Raw genomic sequence first — 19,250 nt, 5'->3', positions numbered from 1 at the left:
TCCCCATAACTGGCTGAAAGAAAACAGGAAAACAGGTCTACAGCACTCCTGACACACAGGTTATAGGACAGTCTAGCCACTGTCAGAAATAGCAGAACAAAGTAACACTAGAGATAATCTGATGGCGAGAGGCAAGCGCAGGAACCCAAGCAACAGAAACCAAGACTACATGGCATCATCGGAGCCCAATTCTCCCACCAAAGCAAACACGGAATATCCAAACACACCAGAGAAGCAAGACCTAGTTTCAAAATCATATTTGATCATGATGCTGGAGGACTTCAAGAAAGACATAAAGAACTCCCTTAGAGAACAAGCAGAAGCCTACAGAGAGGAATCGCAAAAATCCCTGAAAGAATTCCAGGAAAACACAATCAAACAGTTGAAGGAATTAAAAATGGAAATAGAAGCAATCAAGAAAGAACACATGGAAACAACCCTGGACATAGAAAATCAGAAGAAAAGACAAGGAGCTGTAGATACAAGCTTCACCAACAGAATTCAAGAGATGGAAGAGAGAATCTCGGGAGCAGAAGATTCCATAGAAATCATTGACTCACCTGTCAAAGATAATGTAAAGCGGAAAAAGCTACTGGTCCAAAACATACAGGAAATCCAGGACTCAATGAGAAGATCAAACCTAAGGATAATAGGTATAGAAGAGAGTGAAGACTCCCAGCTCAAAGGACCAGTAAATATCTTCAACAAAATCATAGAAGAAAACTTCCCTAACCTAAAAAAAGAGATACCCATAGGCATACAAGAAGCCTACAGAACTCCGAATAGATTGGACCAGAAAAGAAACACCTCCCGTCACATAATTGTCAAAACACCAAACGCACAAAATAAAGAAAGAATATTAAAAGCAGTAAGGGAAAAAGGTCAAGTAACATATAAAGGCAGACCTATCAGAATCACACCAGACTTTTCGCCAGAAACTATGAAGGCCAGAAGATCCTGGACAGATGTCATACAGACCCTAAGAGAACACAAATGCCAGCCCAGGTTACTGTATCCTGCAAAACTCTCAATTAACATAGATGGAGAAACCAAGATATTCCATGACAAAACCAAATTTACACAATATCTTTCTACAAGTCCAGCACTACAAAGGATAATAAAGGGTAAAGCCCAACATAAGGAGGCAAGCTATACCCTAGAAGCAAGAAACTAATCATCTTGGCAACAAAACAAAGAGAATGAAAGCACACAAACATAACCTCACTTCCAAATATGAATATAACGGGAAGCAATAATCACTATTCCTTAATATCTCTCAATATCAATGGCCTCAACTCCCCAATAAAAAGACATAGATTAACAAACTGGATACGCAACGAGGACCCTGCATTCTGCTGCCTACAGGAAACACACCTCAGAGACAAAGACAGACATTACCTCAGAGTGAAAGGCTGGAAAACAATTTTCCAAGCAAATGGTCAGAAGAAGCAAGCTGGAGTAGCCATTCTAATATCAAATAAAATCAATTTTCAACTAAAAGTCATCAAAAAAGATAAGGAAGGACACTTCATATTCATCAAAGGAAAAATCCACCAAGATGAACTCTCAATCCTAAATATCTATGCCCCAAATACAAGGGCACCTACATATGTAAAAGAAACATTACTAAAGCTCAAAACACACATTGCACCTCACACAATAATAGTGGGAGACTTCAACACCCCACTCTCATCAATGGACAGATCATGGAAACAGAAATTAAACAGTGATGTCGACAGACTAAGAGAAGTCATGAGCCAAATGGACTTAACGGATATTTATAGAACATTCTATCCTAAAGCAAAAGGATATACCTTCTTCTCAGCTCCTCATGGTACTTTCTCCAAAATTGACCATATAATTGGTCAAAAAACGGGCCTCAACAGGTACAGAAAGATAGAAATAATCCCATGCGTGCTATCGGACCACCACGGCCTAAAACTGGTCTTCAATAACAATAAGGGAAGAATGCCCACATATACGTGGAAATTGAACAATGCTCTACTCAATGATAACCTGGTCAAGGAAGAAATAAAGAAAGAAATTAAAAACTTTTTAGAATTTAATGAAAATGTAGGTACAACATACCCAAACTTATGGGACACAATGAAAGCTGTGCTAAGAGGAAAACTCATAGCGCTGAGTGCCTGCAGAAAGAAACAGGAAAGAGCATATGTCAGCAGCTTGACAGCCCACCTAAAAGCTCTAGAACAAAAAGAAGCAAATACACCCAGGAGGAGTAGAAGGCAGGAAATAATCAAACTCAGAGCTGAAATCAACCAAGTAGAAACAAAAAGGACCATAGAAAGAATCAACAGAACCAAAAGTTGGTTCTTTGAGAAAATCAACAAGATAGATAAACCCTTAGCCAGACTAACGAGAGGACACAGAGAGTGCGTCCAAATTAACAAATCAGAAATGAAAAGGGAAACATAACTACAGATTCAGACGAAATTCAAAAAATCATCAGATCTTACTATAAAAACCTATATTCAACAAAACTTGAAAATCTTCAGGAAATGGACAATTTCCTAGACAGATACCAGGTATCGAAGTTAAATCAGGAACAGATAAACCAGTTAAACAACCCCATAACTCCTAAGGAAATAGAAGCAGTCATTAAAGGTCTCCCAACCAAAAAGAGCCCAGGTCCAGACGGGTTTAGTGCAGAATTCTATCAAACCTTCATAGAAGACCTTATACCAATATTATCCAAACTATTCCACAAAATTGAAACAGATGGAGCCCTACCGAATTCCTTCTATGAAGCCACAATTACTCTTATACCTAAACCACACAAAGACATTTATATATTTCTGTATTATAGATATTTTAATTATTTTTAATTAACTCTTTCTTAGTGAAATTCAAAATTTCAAGACCATTTAAGATTTAATTATGAGAGGTTACAAAACAGAGAATGAAATACAAATATATTAAATTAAAGAGAAATAAACAAATTAAAGAGAAAAAAACCAAGAGATTTTCCACAAATAATTGTGTAGAGGTATTTTAATCCAACAACACAGGTGCTTTGGGAAGTGATCACCTATGAAGACCCAGGTCTGTGTGTTTCATGTGGAATGCAGACCCACTGCATATCTTTAATATCTCAGCTTGAAATACAGACAAACTCTTAGTACAGAGCTCTAAGGTAAACAGTATATAAAAAGAATCAGCCATGTTTAAAGTAATAATGTCTGATTAATAATGCTGCCAAAATGAGAAATCAGACAAGGTGTTGATGGCTTATGCTTTAATATCAAGAGTCAACAAATGAGACCTCATAAAATTGCAAAGTTTCTGTAAGGTAAAGTATACTATCAATAGGAGAAAAGGGGAACCAACAGATTAGAAAAAAGATCTTTATCAACCCCACATCTCATCAAGGGCTAATATCCACTATATACTAAGAATTCATGAAGTAAGACTGCAGAGAACCAAGTAACCCTATTAAAAATGGGGTACAGATCGAAACAAAACATTCTCAGCTGAGGATTATCGAATGGCCAAAAAGCACCTGAAGAAACCTTCAACATCCTTAGTCATCAGGGAAATGCAAATTAAAACAAACCTGAGATTCCACCTCACACCAGTCAGAATGACTAAGATCAAAAACTCAGGTGACAGCAGATGCTGGCGAGGATGTGGAGAAAGAGGAACACTCCTCCATTGTTGGTGGGATTGCAGACTGGTAAAACCATTCTGGAAATCAGTCTGGAGGTTCCTCAGAAAATTGGACATTGAACTGCCTGAGGATCCAGCCATACCTCTCTTGGGCATATACCCAAAAGATGCCTCAACATATAAAAGAGACACGTGCTCCACTATGTTCATCGCAGCCTTATTTATAATAGCCAGAAACTGGAAAGAACCCAGATGCCCTTCAACAGAGGAATGGATACAGAAAATGTGGTACATCTACACAATGGAATATTACTCAGCTATCAAAAACAACGAGTTTATGAAATTCGTAGGCAAATGGTTGGAACTGGAAAATATCATCCTGAGTGAGCTAACCCACTCACAGAAAGACATACATGGTATGCACTCATTGATAAGTGGCTATTAGCCCAAATGCTTGAATTACCCTAGATCCCTAGAACAAAGGAAACTCAAGACGGATGATCAAAATGTGAATGCTTCACTCCTTCTTTAAATGAGGAAAAAGAATACCCTTGGCAGGGAAGGGAGAGGCAAAGATTAAAACAGAGACTGAAGGAACACCCATTCAGAGCCTGCCCCACAGGTGGCCCATACATATACAGCCACCCAATTAGACAAGATGGATGAAGCAAAGAAGTGCAGACCGACAGGAGCCGGATGTAGATTGCTCCTGAGAGACACAGCCAGAATACAGCAAATACAGAGGCGAATGCCAGCAGCAAACCACTGAACTGAGAATAGGTCCCCCGTTGAAGGAATCAGAGAAAGAACTGGAAGACCTTGAAGGTGCTCGAGACCCCAAAAGTACAACAATGTCAAGCAACCAGAGCTTCCAGGGACTAAGCCACTACCTAAAGACTATACATGGACTGACCCTGGACTCTGTCCCCATAGGTAGCAATGAATATTCTAGTAAGAGCACCAGTGGAAGGGGAAGCCCTGGGTCCTGCTAAGACTGAACCCCCAGTGAACTAGACTATGCGGGGAGGGTGGCAATGGGGGGAGGTTTGGGAGGGGAACACCCACAAGGAAGGGGAGGGGGGAGGGTGATGTCTGTCCGGAAACCGGGAAAGGGAATAACACTTGAAATGTATATAAGAAGTACTCAAGATAATAAAAAAAAAAAGAAAATATCAAAAAAAAAATGAAGAAGTGTCTTAGTTATGGTTCCATTGCCTTGTAAAGACACCGTGACAAAGGCAATTCTTATAATAGAAGAAGATGGAGGAGGAGGAGAGGGAAGGGGAGGAGGAGGAGGAGGAGGAGGAGGAGGAGGAGGAGGAGGAGGAAAGAAAGATAGAAAGAAAGAAAGAAAGAAAGAAAGAAAGAAAGGAAGAAAGAGAAAAGAAAAGAAAAAGAAAGAAAAAAGAAAGCACTTAGTAGAAGGCTTGCTTACAGTTTCATGGAGGGGAGCAGGACAGCAATCAAGCAGGGATAGTGCTTGAAGTAACTGAGAACTTTCCATCTTGATCACAGGCAGGTAGAAGGTAGGGAAGAGTTTTCAATGCAAATCTTCATTACTCAAAAACAAAAAAGATTGTTGGCCCAGTCCTAAAACTGACATTTATGCTACCCCTACTAAGTAAAAATTGTAGAAGTGTCAAGAACCAAGCCTTGGCTTGGAGAAGGGTTCCTGAGAGAGTGTTTGAGGGCACTGAAAAAAAAGTGACTCAAAACCAATTGTGGGATACAAGCTGACAGACTACGCTCTGTTTGAGAGGCTTTCTCTGGTGATCTCCAGGGAGCTCATCCAGATAGCTCAGCTCACAGATCAACCAAAACCCAGTCTTTTATTTACATATCAGTTCAGTCATTTACTCATTTAATCATTTTCTTTTGATTACTCCAGAAATCATCATTCCATGACCCCAGCCCCCTGATTCTTAGAAAAAGACAGCAAACACTACTTTTTGTTTAACATTGCAATGAATTCTGAAGTCTACCTGCCTTTGTAAGCACAGAAAATAAGGTTATTGGTGGGATCTCACTCTGAGATCACCATTTCCACCATGCCTGGGCCTAATGTCACTCTGTCCCAGGCTGACCTTGAACTCAGGAACCCTACTGCTTTTGAAGGCACAAACAATAAACTTAGCTAGATGGAACCTTGCCCTTGGATGAGCACCCTCCAGATCTTTTATCTCCTTCGTTAGTATCTGTCTGACACGCTGGCTCATAGTGCATCAGCCTTTGTCCTTTTAGGTCCATGAGCTCCTCATATATTTTATATTGCAGCCTTATTCTTTTGCATAGTTGAAACATTCCGTGTATTTATTTTTGAACTTGTGTTTTCAGAGTTCTTTCTGACAGCCTTAAGGGCTCTCCTGAAGGTCATAGGATTTTTTTACTAAGGACATAGACACACCCTTGCCTCCTGGACTCCTGCTGTCTCTGACTATCATGGAGTCATTAACCTTGGCAGAGAGGACATTCCCTGATAACCTTGGCAGGGAGAATATTTCCCAATAGCATTGGCAAGAAGAACGTCTCCCGATAGTCTTGGCCGTGAGAAGAACACACACACACACACACACACACACACACACACACACACACATACACACTCGTGGAGGCCCATGCCCTGCTGGCTCTGTTCCAGGGTCAGGAAACCATGTCACACCATCTCTTCCACATGGCCAAGCAGGACTCGGCACAGAAGATGGGTAGACTTATATGAGAGATAGTTTCCGTGAAACAATATGAAATGACTTTCCCTTGACTCAATACAACTTTTGTAATTATTAAGTCACAATAACTATAGCTGCCTTCACTGAGCCCACACAAGACCATCTCTAACACCACTATGTCAAATAACGAGGAAATCGCTCATGGAGTCCCATCTTTGATATCTGACTATTAACTACTGATGGACTCGGGGAGAAGGGAAGCCATTGTCTTTCTTTGTGCACCTACTACTATATACACCAGAATTCTATAAATAACTTTTAATTCTTGTTCACAAAAACAGCTCTGGTTAATCTCTTTGTCTCTATTATCTATCTACCTATCTGTCTATCTATCATCTAATCTTTTATCTATCTATCTCAACACACACACTGTCAAGAACTTGAGGAAGATATCTATGTAGAAAAGGTAGGTACTGATAGGTGAAGTAGCTTCTCCCAGAGATAAATGGTTGTTATGCATTGCTTCTATGTAAGAAATTGTCTAAACATAGTATCATTAGTAGTTCAGGTTTCAAATTCAGGTCTTTGATCCACTTGGATTTAATTTTTATGCAGGGTGTTAGATAAGAGTCTAATTTTTATCCTTCTACATATAGACATCCAGTGTTTTCCCCAGCACCAAGAGCTCATGGGGAACCCAGGCCCAAAAGATATATTTACATCACAGTTCCTGTATCCATGTCTCAGGAAACACCATGAAAGAAGAGGCGGAAAGACTGCAAGAACCAGAATACCAGTAAGTCTGTTCTAAAATGGGCCCTTCCTAGATATTGCTACATAAACAACACTGGAATAGCACTGAGTATGCTAATGTGGGAGGGGTAAAGTTTTGCAGACTTCCACTCCTAGACAAAGAAGTATAGGCAAATAATGACTACTTCAAGAAGTAGCTCCTCCAAGAGATGAGACCCTTATTGGTTATCTAATACATAGTGGTCAGCCCTAAAACCATATACACACAAATAACAAAAATGAATTCAGAAGGAAAGAGATATAGGGATTCAAAAGCTGATAGTTGAAAGGAGTTAGAGAGAGGAGAGTTAAAAAGAGTTAAAAACAGAAATTTAAAAATCATTTTAAAATTGTATAAAACAAATGTGATTAAAAAAAGAACAAAATAAACTCAAAATTTGAGTAAAGAAGGAAGAAAAAATAAAGAGAAAAGAAATGGAAACATTTTGTATCATTTTTAAATCTTAGCTCAAAACAAATAAAACCTCAAGCATGAGATCTGAAAATATAAAACTTCCAAAAGACTATAGGGAAAGCCTTTTGGTATTGGACTGGGCAATGCTTTTATTTTATTTATTTTTTTTTTCGGACCTGAGGACCAAACCCAGGGCCTTGAGCTTGCTAGGCAAGTGCTCTACCACTGAGCTAAATCCCCAACCCCTTATTTTATTTTTTATTTCTATGACCTCCAAAGTAAAGACAAGAACATTAAATATATGCATATAAAATTGTAACAATCTACAGTTGTAGAGGGCCGCAATAACGTTCGCCACCACTAGATGGCGCTGGCTTCCACTGCGCCCCACGTGGAAGGCCAGGATAGCCTCCGCCATTACAAGATGGCGCTAGCCTTCACCGCGCCAGCCGGCTCCCTTTCAAGAAGTTAACTGTGCGCATGTGCAAGAGTGCCTTTGTGCCAGGTCTTTGCCCACTCCGGGGCATGCCTTATGAGATCATGGGTAAACAACCAATCAGGTGTGGATGCGCCGCACTAGGGTGTATATAAGCGCGCCATGTTGGCGCGGCGGGCCCTTCCTCTTCTAAGATTATAATAAAGTTGGTCACAGTAAGGATTTCTATGTACCCGCTTGTTTCTTGCCGGCGGGAAGTCGCGCGCGGGACATTTGGTGCCGAGAACCCGGGACAAAAAAGCCTCATCATCGCCGGCGCCAAGGGAAGCCTCCGTTTCACGGGAGAAATCCAGAAGCTGTGAGTGGGGGTAAGACTCTGAGAGACTATGTTTAGCCTTGATCTGTTCCAGCTCACTCCTTTTCCGGATGCGGCAGGAACCTTTATGGTTGCTCTGGCCGCCCTCGGGTTGTTTCTATTGACCTTTGAGTTTCTAGTTACCGCCAAACGGCATCAGAGGTTGCGTGAGAACTGCCCAGCTGTAACAGCAAAGCGGAGAGCGTTGGGGGAAGGGCGAGGCGGCGCGTCAGAAACAGGGTTAGATAACGAATTAAAGAGCTTAAAGGGAAAAGGTGCACCTAAGAAAAAAAGCCCTTCCAATGCGGAAGCAAGAGGTTGGGGAAAGAACGCCCGGGTGAGGAGAAGGAAGGAGATAAAAGGAACACAGCATTTTGGGAGAAAAATTTTGTCTTTGTGCCTGTTAGAAGTGTGCTTAAGCTCCGGCGCCGGCTCTCGGGACGCCACGTTGTCCGTGTGCTGACGTGACAGCTTCACAGAGTCATACTGATCAGATTTGATAGAAGCAGACCGCCTGAAAATTTATTCAGGAGAATCAAACAAAAGGACATCTCAGTGCCCGTGCACAGATTGATGGAGTTAATGTAATTGGGTTGTGAGTAAAAATATTCAGGGCTGTGTTTCACTTCCATACCATTGGCGAATATCAGTCGTGCTGCTCAGATAATATATCTCAGTATCTTACAGGAATTGGGTTTCAACACGTTGATGGACTAGTCCAGGAATTGAGACAATCCATCCTCCATATCGACTCCACTCGAGTGGTTAGTCACCGTGAACACCATCTGGTTTTTTCCCTCTTTGTCTATTGTTTGTCTCTGGTGCACCAGGATGTCCCCATGTCTGTCAGTGTATGTCTGTGGTTTTTGTTTCTCGTTGTTTAAATGTTTTATGTTTCATGTTCAAAAGAAAAAAATGGTAAAAACTTTATCTGCCGGTCATTTACACCTTGATTTGGTTTTAACTCGTTTCAAAAAGGGAACAAATGAATAAAAAACAGTTTCAATCAGGCCTTTAGAGCCCTGCACCTGTAGCTAGGAACATAGGTTAGCTAGAGAAGCTGCCCAGAGGCTAAGCATCTGCACGAGCTGATCTTAAAGGCGCCAGCAGCTTCTCAGCTTCTTTGGTACAAGAGTTGATAGCTGTTTCTCTTAGAGAGATCCCTGACTTATTATTTGACTCAACAGGTGACAAGGTGCTTCTCTTAAAATCATAGCTAAAAGGTAAAAATGGTGTTTGGTCTAAATATTAAAGATATGTGTAGCCACTTCAATTTTGTTTCTCATTGGTTTTAAATGTATAAATATGCTCTACTTGCCTTGGTCATAGATTGTTGGCTTTTTAGTTATTGGATATGATTAAAAAGGTATAATATTGGTAACAGAAAGTTGACATAAAGCTGGTAATCTGGATAGATTCATTTTAGATAACATGTGATGTGGGCCAACCTAGGGAAACAGGTCTAAATTGAGGTAATGTTTTTATGGAATTCTTATTCTAGGAACCAGGCTTCTAGAAGAATTTAGGACAATGACTCTTTGTTGAGTACTAGAGGCTACGCCATCGTGCGTTCATATATAAGAATTGACAGTCAAACTTTGTACTAGTTTGTTGGGGGGTCGAGTTTTGCTTTCCAAAGTTGTGGTTTGCCCTGGAGCTATCGGTATTTTTATGCTAATTTCCACTGCCCTAAGGACAGCTGCCTAGTCACGTACTCAGAACTCAGGTGACCTTGTGGCTGTGTTCTGGTGTTACAAAGAGAACTTAAAGATTGTGATGAAGGATTGCCAGTGTTACATTGACTAATTCAAACTTATTTTCAATTAAAGAAAAATCAAACAGGAAGAGATTGTTACAAGATTTACGAAGGATTGATGAGGTTTTGGAACTTGTGAGAACATTACAGCCAGTTTACTTACTCCAACTGCCATTTCAAGATAGATTTAGAGGATTGATTTTGAGTTTTCATTTCGTGAGCTTGCTTGCAGTTTTAGAGAGCCCATAGAGTGATATCATTGAAAATGGCTAATAGCCTTATATTGTATAATTTTGTTGCTTCTTCAGTGTAAGAAGTTAGAACTTAAATCTTTCAATGTATATGGAAATTGTTACTACAAACCTTTGCTCTCAAAATGAGCTTTGATATTTGGGGAGTAGCTGTTACACTACTCCAGATAAGAATATTTGAAGCTAATTTTAAGCTTCTAAGGATATGTTAATTGGCTAAGTACCTCACCCTACCAGAGGACTTAGGTCTTTGTTATGCACATTGGAAATAAAGCTTCAGCTGTGTTAGTACAGAGTTGTGGACTGGAGTCATAGAAGTATTTTGAAAAGAAACCTGGTAAAACATATCTTATTCCAAACAACAGTTAATTGATTATTACAAAATACTGATATTTGGCCTATTACATATACAAATTTTTCAGACAAAATTGATAATTTTACTCTTTACATGCTTTTGTACTTCCTGTATATTTGTGCATACAACCCATAGGAAATGCGCTTAGTGTATTTATAGGTGGTTCATCTAATGAAAAGGCTACATGTATGATTGGATCACTTGTTTATTCTCTTGAGTTTCTATTGCTTCAACACAGATTATTAAATTCCGTAGTTTAGCCACTGTTTTTAAATCAAACTTTCAATTCACATACTGATAGCCAATGTGTGGCTTGTGGTTTACAATTGATTTCAATTACTTAATGCTTTATTAGAGACAAGTTTTCTACTTAAAATCAGTGAGTGATTTCAGTGTAAATTGTCTGACAACTCACTGTCCTTTCAGTGCTCTGGCTCAGACAACTAAACAAAACCATAGACCCAGCTCTTTGAAAATGGTAATGGAGTTGATAACACACCCTCACGAAAAGAGGAAGACTCCATTTGCTTGTTTTCAATTCCCTGCCTCACCCTGCCAGCTCAGGGATTTCTAGTAAGACTGAATCTGGACAATATTTACAAGATTCGACATTTCTAATTAATGCTTATGTTTAGGTAAATAAAGTTTGTGAGGTGCTAGAGAAATGGCTTAGTGGTTAAGAGCACTAAGTACTGTTCCTTTATAGGACATTTAAGAACTCAAACTGGATTGCCTGGGCTCTTTAGCAAGGGAAGACAATGATACCAGACAGATTATAGGCCTTACACAGGAACAATTAGTCAAAAAACTCATTCTTTATATATCCAAAATAATAATGCTGGAGACAATAATTTGGTATACAAGTCAATTTATAAATACTAGTGCTCAGTGTCCTCAATTTAATCCTCGAGGACTTACCTTAATAAATAATATCTTTACTATATCTTAATAAATAAAAAGGGGGAGTTATCCCTGTATGCTAAATAATGCTCCTTTTATTTCAATTTTAAAATTCTGGATGCCAAAGTTTATGGCACCCTACAACTAGGCATACTTCTGCCTAGGTGAAATAGAGAGATCCACTTATTGACTTGATCCTGTCCAGATATTTTATATGGGGAAGAGGCAATGTTTGTGTTTTTTCTACAGGAGGCTACAAGAGTGTGCCAGCTGCCTGAGTGGTTGCTAAGACTTGCTGATCCTGGTTGCATAAAGATTCAGCTCTCCTGGTTCGGGTCCCTGGAGTCATCCCTCTGCCCTGAGAGGAAGATGAAAGATTCCCCTTCATCCTTTGTCATCACAGAGATTTTGCTGTTGCTGCAGTCAGTGTTACCACTGCGTGTGTCCCGTCCCACTATGGCCTGCTCTCTGACCCTCTGTACACTGCTGCTTGCTGGAGAAGACTGGACTCCAGCCTTTGCTGCCCCCTTCATTTCCCTGGTGACTCTTGCTGCCTTAACTGGTAACTGGTGTTGTCATTTTACAGACTATAGCTCCACAAGAAAGCCACCTGCGTAAAGCTACAGTGGACTGGGGAACTCTGTCCTGGTTATACAGATCTCAGAAATGGTTCCATTGCCTGCTGGTTGTTCCAGAGAAAAATGACTGACCCTGAACTGTCCTGGAAAAGACCTTGACACTTTCGCTGCTATTGTAGCAGCCATTACTGCTGCAGACATTGTGTCTGCAGTGTCTGGAGTTATCCTCCCCCAATCTATTCTTAGATAAGTACAGTGGGTGAACTTTCTGGAGTAGTTACTAACAATTGGGAATTCTAAATTTTATTATAGGAGCGGCTTGACTACGGCCCTTGGTGGTAACAGCTGAGGAGGACCAAATGAGGTGCCCACTACTTATCGGGAGTGGCTCTGTCTGGTGCAGCCCTATGCTGTGGATCAGTGTTCATACTATGGTTGGTTTGCAAACTCAGATCTCAACAGAAACGTGACAAGGCCGTTATCACTCAAGCACTTGTGGCCATTGTACAAGGGGCCTCCCCTGGAATTTGGTTACCTTGCTCAGGATTTACTCTGTATCTGAGTTCCCTGCTCCTGCACCCCATGGATCTGTGGATCCATTGCACTGGGAGGAGAGGGACTCTCTCTGTATCTGAGTTCTCTGCTCCTGCACCCCATGGATCTGTGGATCCATTGCACTGGGATGAGAGAGACTCATTGTTCCTTTGATCAGCCCTTCCACATCGCTGAGGTTTCCTCATTGCACGCGATAGGGTGATCATGACTGCTATAAAATAATATAAATTATAAGGGTGAGATGTAGAGGGCCGCAATAACGTTCGCCACCACTAGATGGCGCTGGCTTCCACTGCGCCCCATGTGGAAGGCCAGGATAGCCTCCGCCATTACAAGATGGCGCTAGCCTTCACCGCGCCAGCCGGCTCCCTTTCAAGAAGTTAACTGTGCGCATGTGCAAGAGTGCCTTTGTGCCAGGTCTTTGCCCACTCCGGGGTGTGCCTTATGAGATCATGGGTAAACAACCAATCAGGTGTGGATGCGCCGCACTAGGGTGTATATAAACGCGCCATGTTGGCGCAGCGGGCCCTTCCTCTTCTAAGATTATAATAAAGTTGGTCACAGTAAGGATTTCTATGTACCCGCTTGTTTCTTGCCGGCGGGAAGTCGCGCACGGGACATACAGTTCTTTACTACAGAAGACAATCTATAGAAGAAATCAAAGAGCCTGTGGAGTGATAGAAAATATCTGAAAACCATGGATCTAGTATTATGTTAAACTATATAAACAAAAAACTACTCCACAGTGAGAAAACAAGTAGCTGGATTTATATACAGCCCAAGGACTTTGCATTGTGACAGTTCTTTAATCCCAGCAGTCATGAGGCTGAAACAAAAAGACAGCAAATTTGAGGCCAATCTGGGCTAAAAAACACCTTGTCTCAAAATCAATAAAATGTTTGAGTGACCTGAATAGATTATTTTCCAAACATACATTGCCCATATGTATATAAAAGTTAAATGTTCAATAGTATTCATTTTCAAATGAATGAAAATCAAAACCTACCTATTACAATGGCTGTTTGTGCATTGTTAATAAGAATACAGATTAGTATAAAAATACGGAAGAGTGCAGAGAGTCCTCATAAAGGACACCTAGAAATTCTATATGATCTTCTAACCTGAATTCTCAGTTTATGACTAGAGGAAATGAGGTTACTATCTAGAAGAGACACTGGTATTCCCAGGTCTATTGCAACATCTTTCACTGTGGCCAAGATAGGAAATCAACCTAAAATATCCTCTATGGATGGATTGTTAAAGTGATCATAATACAAACGATGATAGGCAAGACAGTGATACAACTCCCATGTTACTCAGCACTTAAAACAAGGAGCCACTGTTGTTTCTAATAACCTTGAAGTTGTTAAGTGAAAAACAGACAGACAACAGGCACAGGAAGACAAATATCTCTTCTTGATCTCACTTACATGCAGTCTTCAAACGTCTAACTCATGAAAGCAGAGTGGAATGGCGACTGGAAGGGACCAGGTGTAACTGGAAATAGATTTTCATTACAGCGTGATATGTTCAGGAGGTCTCATGAACATTGTGGTGGCTATAGCTAATGGCACCAGACTTTATACTTGAAACTGCTTGGACTTTAACACATGTCCACATGGTAATCAGGAGAACTGACAAGTGTGGTATATCGTTTAGCTTTGTTATAGCCATAAATTGTATGGTCAATGGGAAGAATAGCCTTTCTCCTTGGATGTGCTGACAGCTTTACATTTATACAGTGTTTCTGGCAGATATGGTTTGGCTGGTAAACAGTTCTATGTGAAGGATTAATCCTTTCCAAACGAATGTTAAAATTGTTTACTTCAAATTTTCTTTTCATAAAAGGAAAGACATTCATGTAGTTCAAATTAAATAAATTAAAAAAAAAAGACTTTAACAAATACTCCCAATCTGTTGCCTAGCCACCGAGCCTGTATCTGGTAGTAGTGAGTGGTTCTATTTAAAAACACTGAGATACAAAGCCTGCAAATCTTCATAGCATAGCTTCCCACGTTTTTTCGGGTCTTGGTGTTTGGTCTCAGTCTGGGTAATCACATCCTTCTCATTAGGTAGGAGCGCCTTGCTGAGAGCCTTTACCCCCACACTCACAGTAGTACTTGCAGTGTTTGGCCTCACCTCTCCCCAAAGCACTTTTGCTTTTAGACTGTTATCCCCATAGAGGCAGAGGTAGGTCTCCTGCCCGGTGTTGTATCTAAATTACTCTCAACAGAGGCCGTGCTACCCAACAAACAGTGCTTGGAAGAGTAAATGAACAAAAAGGCCCCTTCAACCCAAACTTCAATCCAAATACAAAATCTCATGTAAAATTGGTTATGCACCAGAAGAGGAAACAAAAGACTGTAAAAGTTTTAGGAAGGAGACAATCTTCCAGGTCTTAGACCAGGGCAAGACTTGACCTCAAAAGCATGACTAACTTAGGAAAGCACATGTTCTACGTTAAACCTCATCAAAATTAACATCTTTACTCTGCAATCCAGCTAAGGGGTCGAAAAGGCAGGCTACAGAGTGGAATAAAATGGTTGGAAATCATATATCAGACAGAGAAATACACTTAATAAAGTATGTAAAAGTAGGTACATAGAAAACACTCGAGAAACCCTCCAAAGCAGGATTTAAGCAGTCCGATTAGAAAAGAAGTAAAATACAAAAACTGACATTTTACTGACAAGGACGCATAAGTAAATATGCATGTTGATAAAGTATTTGTGATTGCTCATTAGGAAAATATAAACTTAAACCACAACGAGACATCACAACAAGATACCTCAGAATGAAGGAATAAAAGGTGGAAACAACACCACATGCCAACGGAGTTTCTCATAAAATTCATCATTCAATTGCCGTACAACCTGGCAACTGCACTTACATGGTGATCACATGTAAATGAACGCTTCTGTTCATGCAAGAACCTACAGAAATGTTCATAATAGCATTATTCATAATTGCCAGCATTTACCTGGGAACAGCCCAGATAAATGAGCAGTCCATTGAGCAGATGCCTAACAAAATGTCCTACATAGAAAGCACGCATCAGAGAGAAGCAATGAACTATGAAGACAGCAACAGCCTGGAAGAGTGCGTGAGGAATCGGGCTGACTGAAAAAGACCCAGTCAAGGTGCATATTCCTTCATACAGGATATTTAATGGAAAATCTGAATAAAACCAGTCAATATCAGTATCAGTATCAACACCTGATTTTAATGCAATAGTACTAGTTTCCCTAAATGTTGCACTGGGAAGAACTAGGCTGAGCCTAGGAGACCTCTTTGTGTCAATTCTTATAACTGCATCTGAATCTAAGTCATCTCAGTAAAAATATCAATTTCATAATGATATCAGATAGTATCAAATTGAGTCTCGAAACCTCATCAAGGAATTTGAACTCTTAAATAGGCAGATTGGAGCAAAAGGAATAGGGTGAAACAGAACACTGCACAGATGGGTGGATAGAAAAAAAACCAATATGCTAAAGAGAAAATCGTGAACTAAAACAGGATGGCAGGACGCCACAGCAGAGACCAGGGGAGAGGCCATGTTGGAACCACTGTGCTACCCAGCTAAGTTCAGAAAAGACCCAGACCTGCTCTCACCTCCGCGTGTCAGCTCTTTTTACACGCTTGCTTTGCACCTTGGTTCTTTTAGTAATTTGCACTGCATTTGAGAATCTGATCATGATCAAGACACTTTCAAAAGTAACTCCATGACATGAAATATATTCTTGCATTGTAGAATTTTAATTTTTTTCAAAAATGAAGGAAGAGAATCATACCTGAAATGATATTTTAATTAAATATGAAAGAATTCACTCTTGATAAAACTGTTATACTTTTATAAATATAAGCAAACTAAATAATTGGCGTGTGTGTGTGTGTGTGTGTATGTGTGTGTGTGTGTGTGTGTGCGCACGCGCATGTGCGTGTGCGTGGGTGCGCGCGTAGGCGGGCACATGCACACGCCTGTGTGTGTGTGCATGTTTTCACATGTTTACCTTGGCATGCATGTAGAGATCAGAAGACAACTTGAGGGATCTGGTTCTTTCTTTCCACATGTAAGTGCCACAGATTGAATTTAGGTCATCGGCTTTGGCATTTGCCACCTTTACCAACTGTGTCTTTCCCAGAGCCCAATTAGCAAGTTTTTAAAAATAATTTAAAGATTTTTGAACATCTGAAAATATATTAGACTTGTGATTTTCATTAATTTTAAGTGAATGTTGATAAAATTTTGATTAACTTAGTTTATTTTCTAGTTTAAAGTATCTGAGGAAATTTAATTTGTTAATTCTAGTGTTTCAGTTCATTGCTTTTATAATTAATGTTTAAATGTTCAGACAGATATAATTTAATTTACACACGAATGTAGTTATGACTAAAATAAGACACTTGATCAGAGTCCTGTAAATTATCCCCTTCATCCATCTGCAGAACCTATGTGTCTGCCTGGTGAGAGCATCCTTTCTGAAGCCTTTCACCGCTGACAGAGATCAAGGAAGAGCAGACTTACCTTACGGGGCTGTCCATCCTGGACACTGTGAGGAAAGCAGCAAGGTTGGCTGTGTAGGAGGAACATACAATGAGCGTGAAGAGCCACCAGCTGCCCATCACGATGCGCATGGCCACAGAGTTCACCGAAGACTCACCACCTACAGAATGCAGAGGGATTAACCTTACCTGCCTCTCACCCAACAAGAGGAGGCCCTCCTTGGTCAAGGTCAAAGACTGATGGCACGTGTTCATAGGACATTATATTTTTTAAGGAAATGCCCTTCAAACCACCAATATTGGGAAAGGCCAGAGGATGATAAAAGTCCACCCCTAACCCACAGAGATTAGAATCCAGTGATGAGACATTGGTCATAACACCAAGGATATTCTATCTCATTATGGGAAGAACTGTCAGGGCTGGTGCCTAATAGAATGCACTTATTCTGTAAATAAAGGATTTCTTCCTATCTGGACGCTTTCCTGTTTTCTTTTAATCCAGAAAAGTAAGATTGCCCGTATCACTTTTATTAATATCCGGCCCTCACTGGATGATCCCACACACAACCAGGACTTACAGAAAGCATTGCATGTAGCTTTCCCTGAGAAGCTACCTCTTCGTGCCCTTTATTTCTCTTTGGACCCTTAAGTGGAAGTTGAAGAAAGCTCCCCCCACCATTCTCCTTCTATAACCTTGAAAAGCTTTTGCTATGATACACGTAGGGTGGAGATTCACATGAAGACATTCGTAATTTGTGATTTCTGGTCAAAGTTGCACAATCCTGAAACTCACCACTGGAGAGAAGTGCTATCAGGCCCCTGGAAGGCAGGAGGCATCATATTTCAAGAACTGCTTACAGATGGCTGCACTGTGTTGATTTTTGTTCTGAGTTCCATTTGACAACCTCATGTGCATAACAATCACTCTAACGTGGGAGGGGAAGAAAACGCACTGAAGTCCAAAGTTAATTTTATCTAAAATAGAGAATCAGGATTGGCAGTTGAGATTTTCTGGCTTTATTTAATCTCTACCTGGTATTGCTTGGAAAAACAGAGTGCAGCCTGATACGGGCACTGTCCTGAGATCAAATAAAGTCACATTTAAAATGACTTTTGTGGTATGCATCTGAGAATTTTGCCAAAGAATGAGCTTTTTCTGGTTCCCAGGTCTATTCGGACAGCAGAAAACTGGAAATGTACCTTGCTGGACAAAGGCTCCATAGACGATCCAGATGGCACTGTGCAAAGTCGCAGAAGCTGAGGGCCGAGGCTGGGTGGCACTCTGAGACCTTACAGCCTGTATCCGATTCAACACGAATATGAGCACACCCACCACGGGAATGGCTGCAGCAATGCAGGCCCACACCGCAAAGTCAAAGGGGGCGAAAAGGGAGAAGATGCTGATTTTCTCCTCCGGCTTCTTGATGAGGATCCCCACTGAGTAGTCCATGTATCGCTTGCTGAAGTCCACAACGCTCTCTCTCTCCGGGGTGATGGTAATAGCAGAGATGGCCAAGTCTGCTCTCTGAAAGTCAAAGAAGTTCATGACAGGTGACCTTGAGCTCTTTGATGCTTTCCACCCTAGATCAAGGTCCACCTTCTACCCATTTCAAAGATCTGCTCAGAGGCAATGGGTTTGACAGCTGAGAAAGCAGAGAACAAAAGAAAAACCCAAAACCAGGCTGTCTACTACCCACACTTCTTACAGATATCTCTCCCTGGACCTAGAAATGACTTCTATTCTTAACCTGTGGGTCAAGACCCTTTATGGGGAGTTGAATATTTGATATCTTGCAAATCATGTATTTACATTATGATTCACAACTAGCAAAATTACAATTTATGAATTAGCAACAAAATGGTTGGGGGTCACCACAACATAAGGAACTGTGGCACAGCATTAGGAAGGCTGAGAACCACTGTCTAAGACAATAAAATTCAGTGAAGTATTTTCACTTTCTATGAATTACACCTGCTCATTTTCCTATCAGTCTACCTACCAAACTCTGTCTTCTGTTCTTTCTTCCTGTGTTCTGGTCAAAAGTACCATAATACTGA

At 40.6% G+C, this 19,250-nt stretch overlaps 1 protein-coding gene across 5 annotated transcripts in view; it reads right to left on the bottom strand.

Moving 5' to 3' along the window:
* Positions 1-19,250, bottom strand: part of Grid1 (glutamate ionotropic receptor delta type subunit 1) — a 749,167-nt gene that overhangs the window by 117,309 nt on the left and 612,608 nt on the right. For all 5 annotated transcript variants that reach the window (XM_063275757.1, XM_039094853.2, NM_024378.3 and 2 more), the window contains 2 exons: positions 18,393-18,717; positions 17,215-17,353 (listed from right to left, as the gene is read on the bottom strand). In XM_063275757.1, coding sequence (XP_063131827.1) covers positions 17,215-17,353; positions 18,393-18,717 — 464 coding nt within the window. The remainder of the gene's footprint in view (positions 1-17,214; positions 17,354-18,392; positions 18,718-19,250) is intronic.

This window comes from Rattus norvegicus, chromosome 16 (genome assembly GCF_036323735.1).
Source record: "Rattus norvegicus strain BN/NHsdMcwi chromosome 16, GRCr8, whole genome shotgun sequence".
In the NCBI taxonomy this organism is placed as follows: Eukaryota; Metazoa; Chordata; class Mammalia; order Rodentia; family Muridae; genus Rattus; species Rattus norvegicus.
The sequence above is the reverse complement of the archived record's forward strand: the minus strand, read 5'-3'. Positions and strand labels throughout refer to the sequence as shown.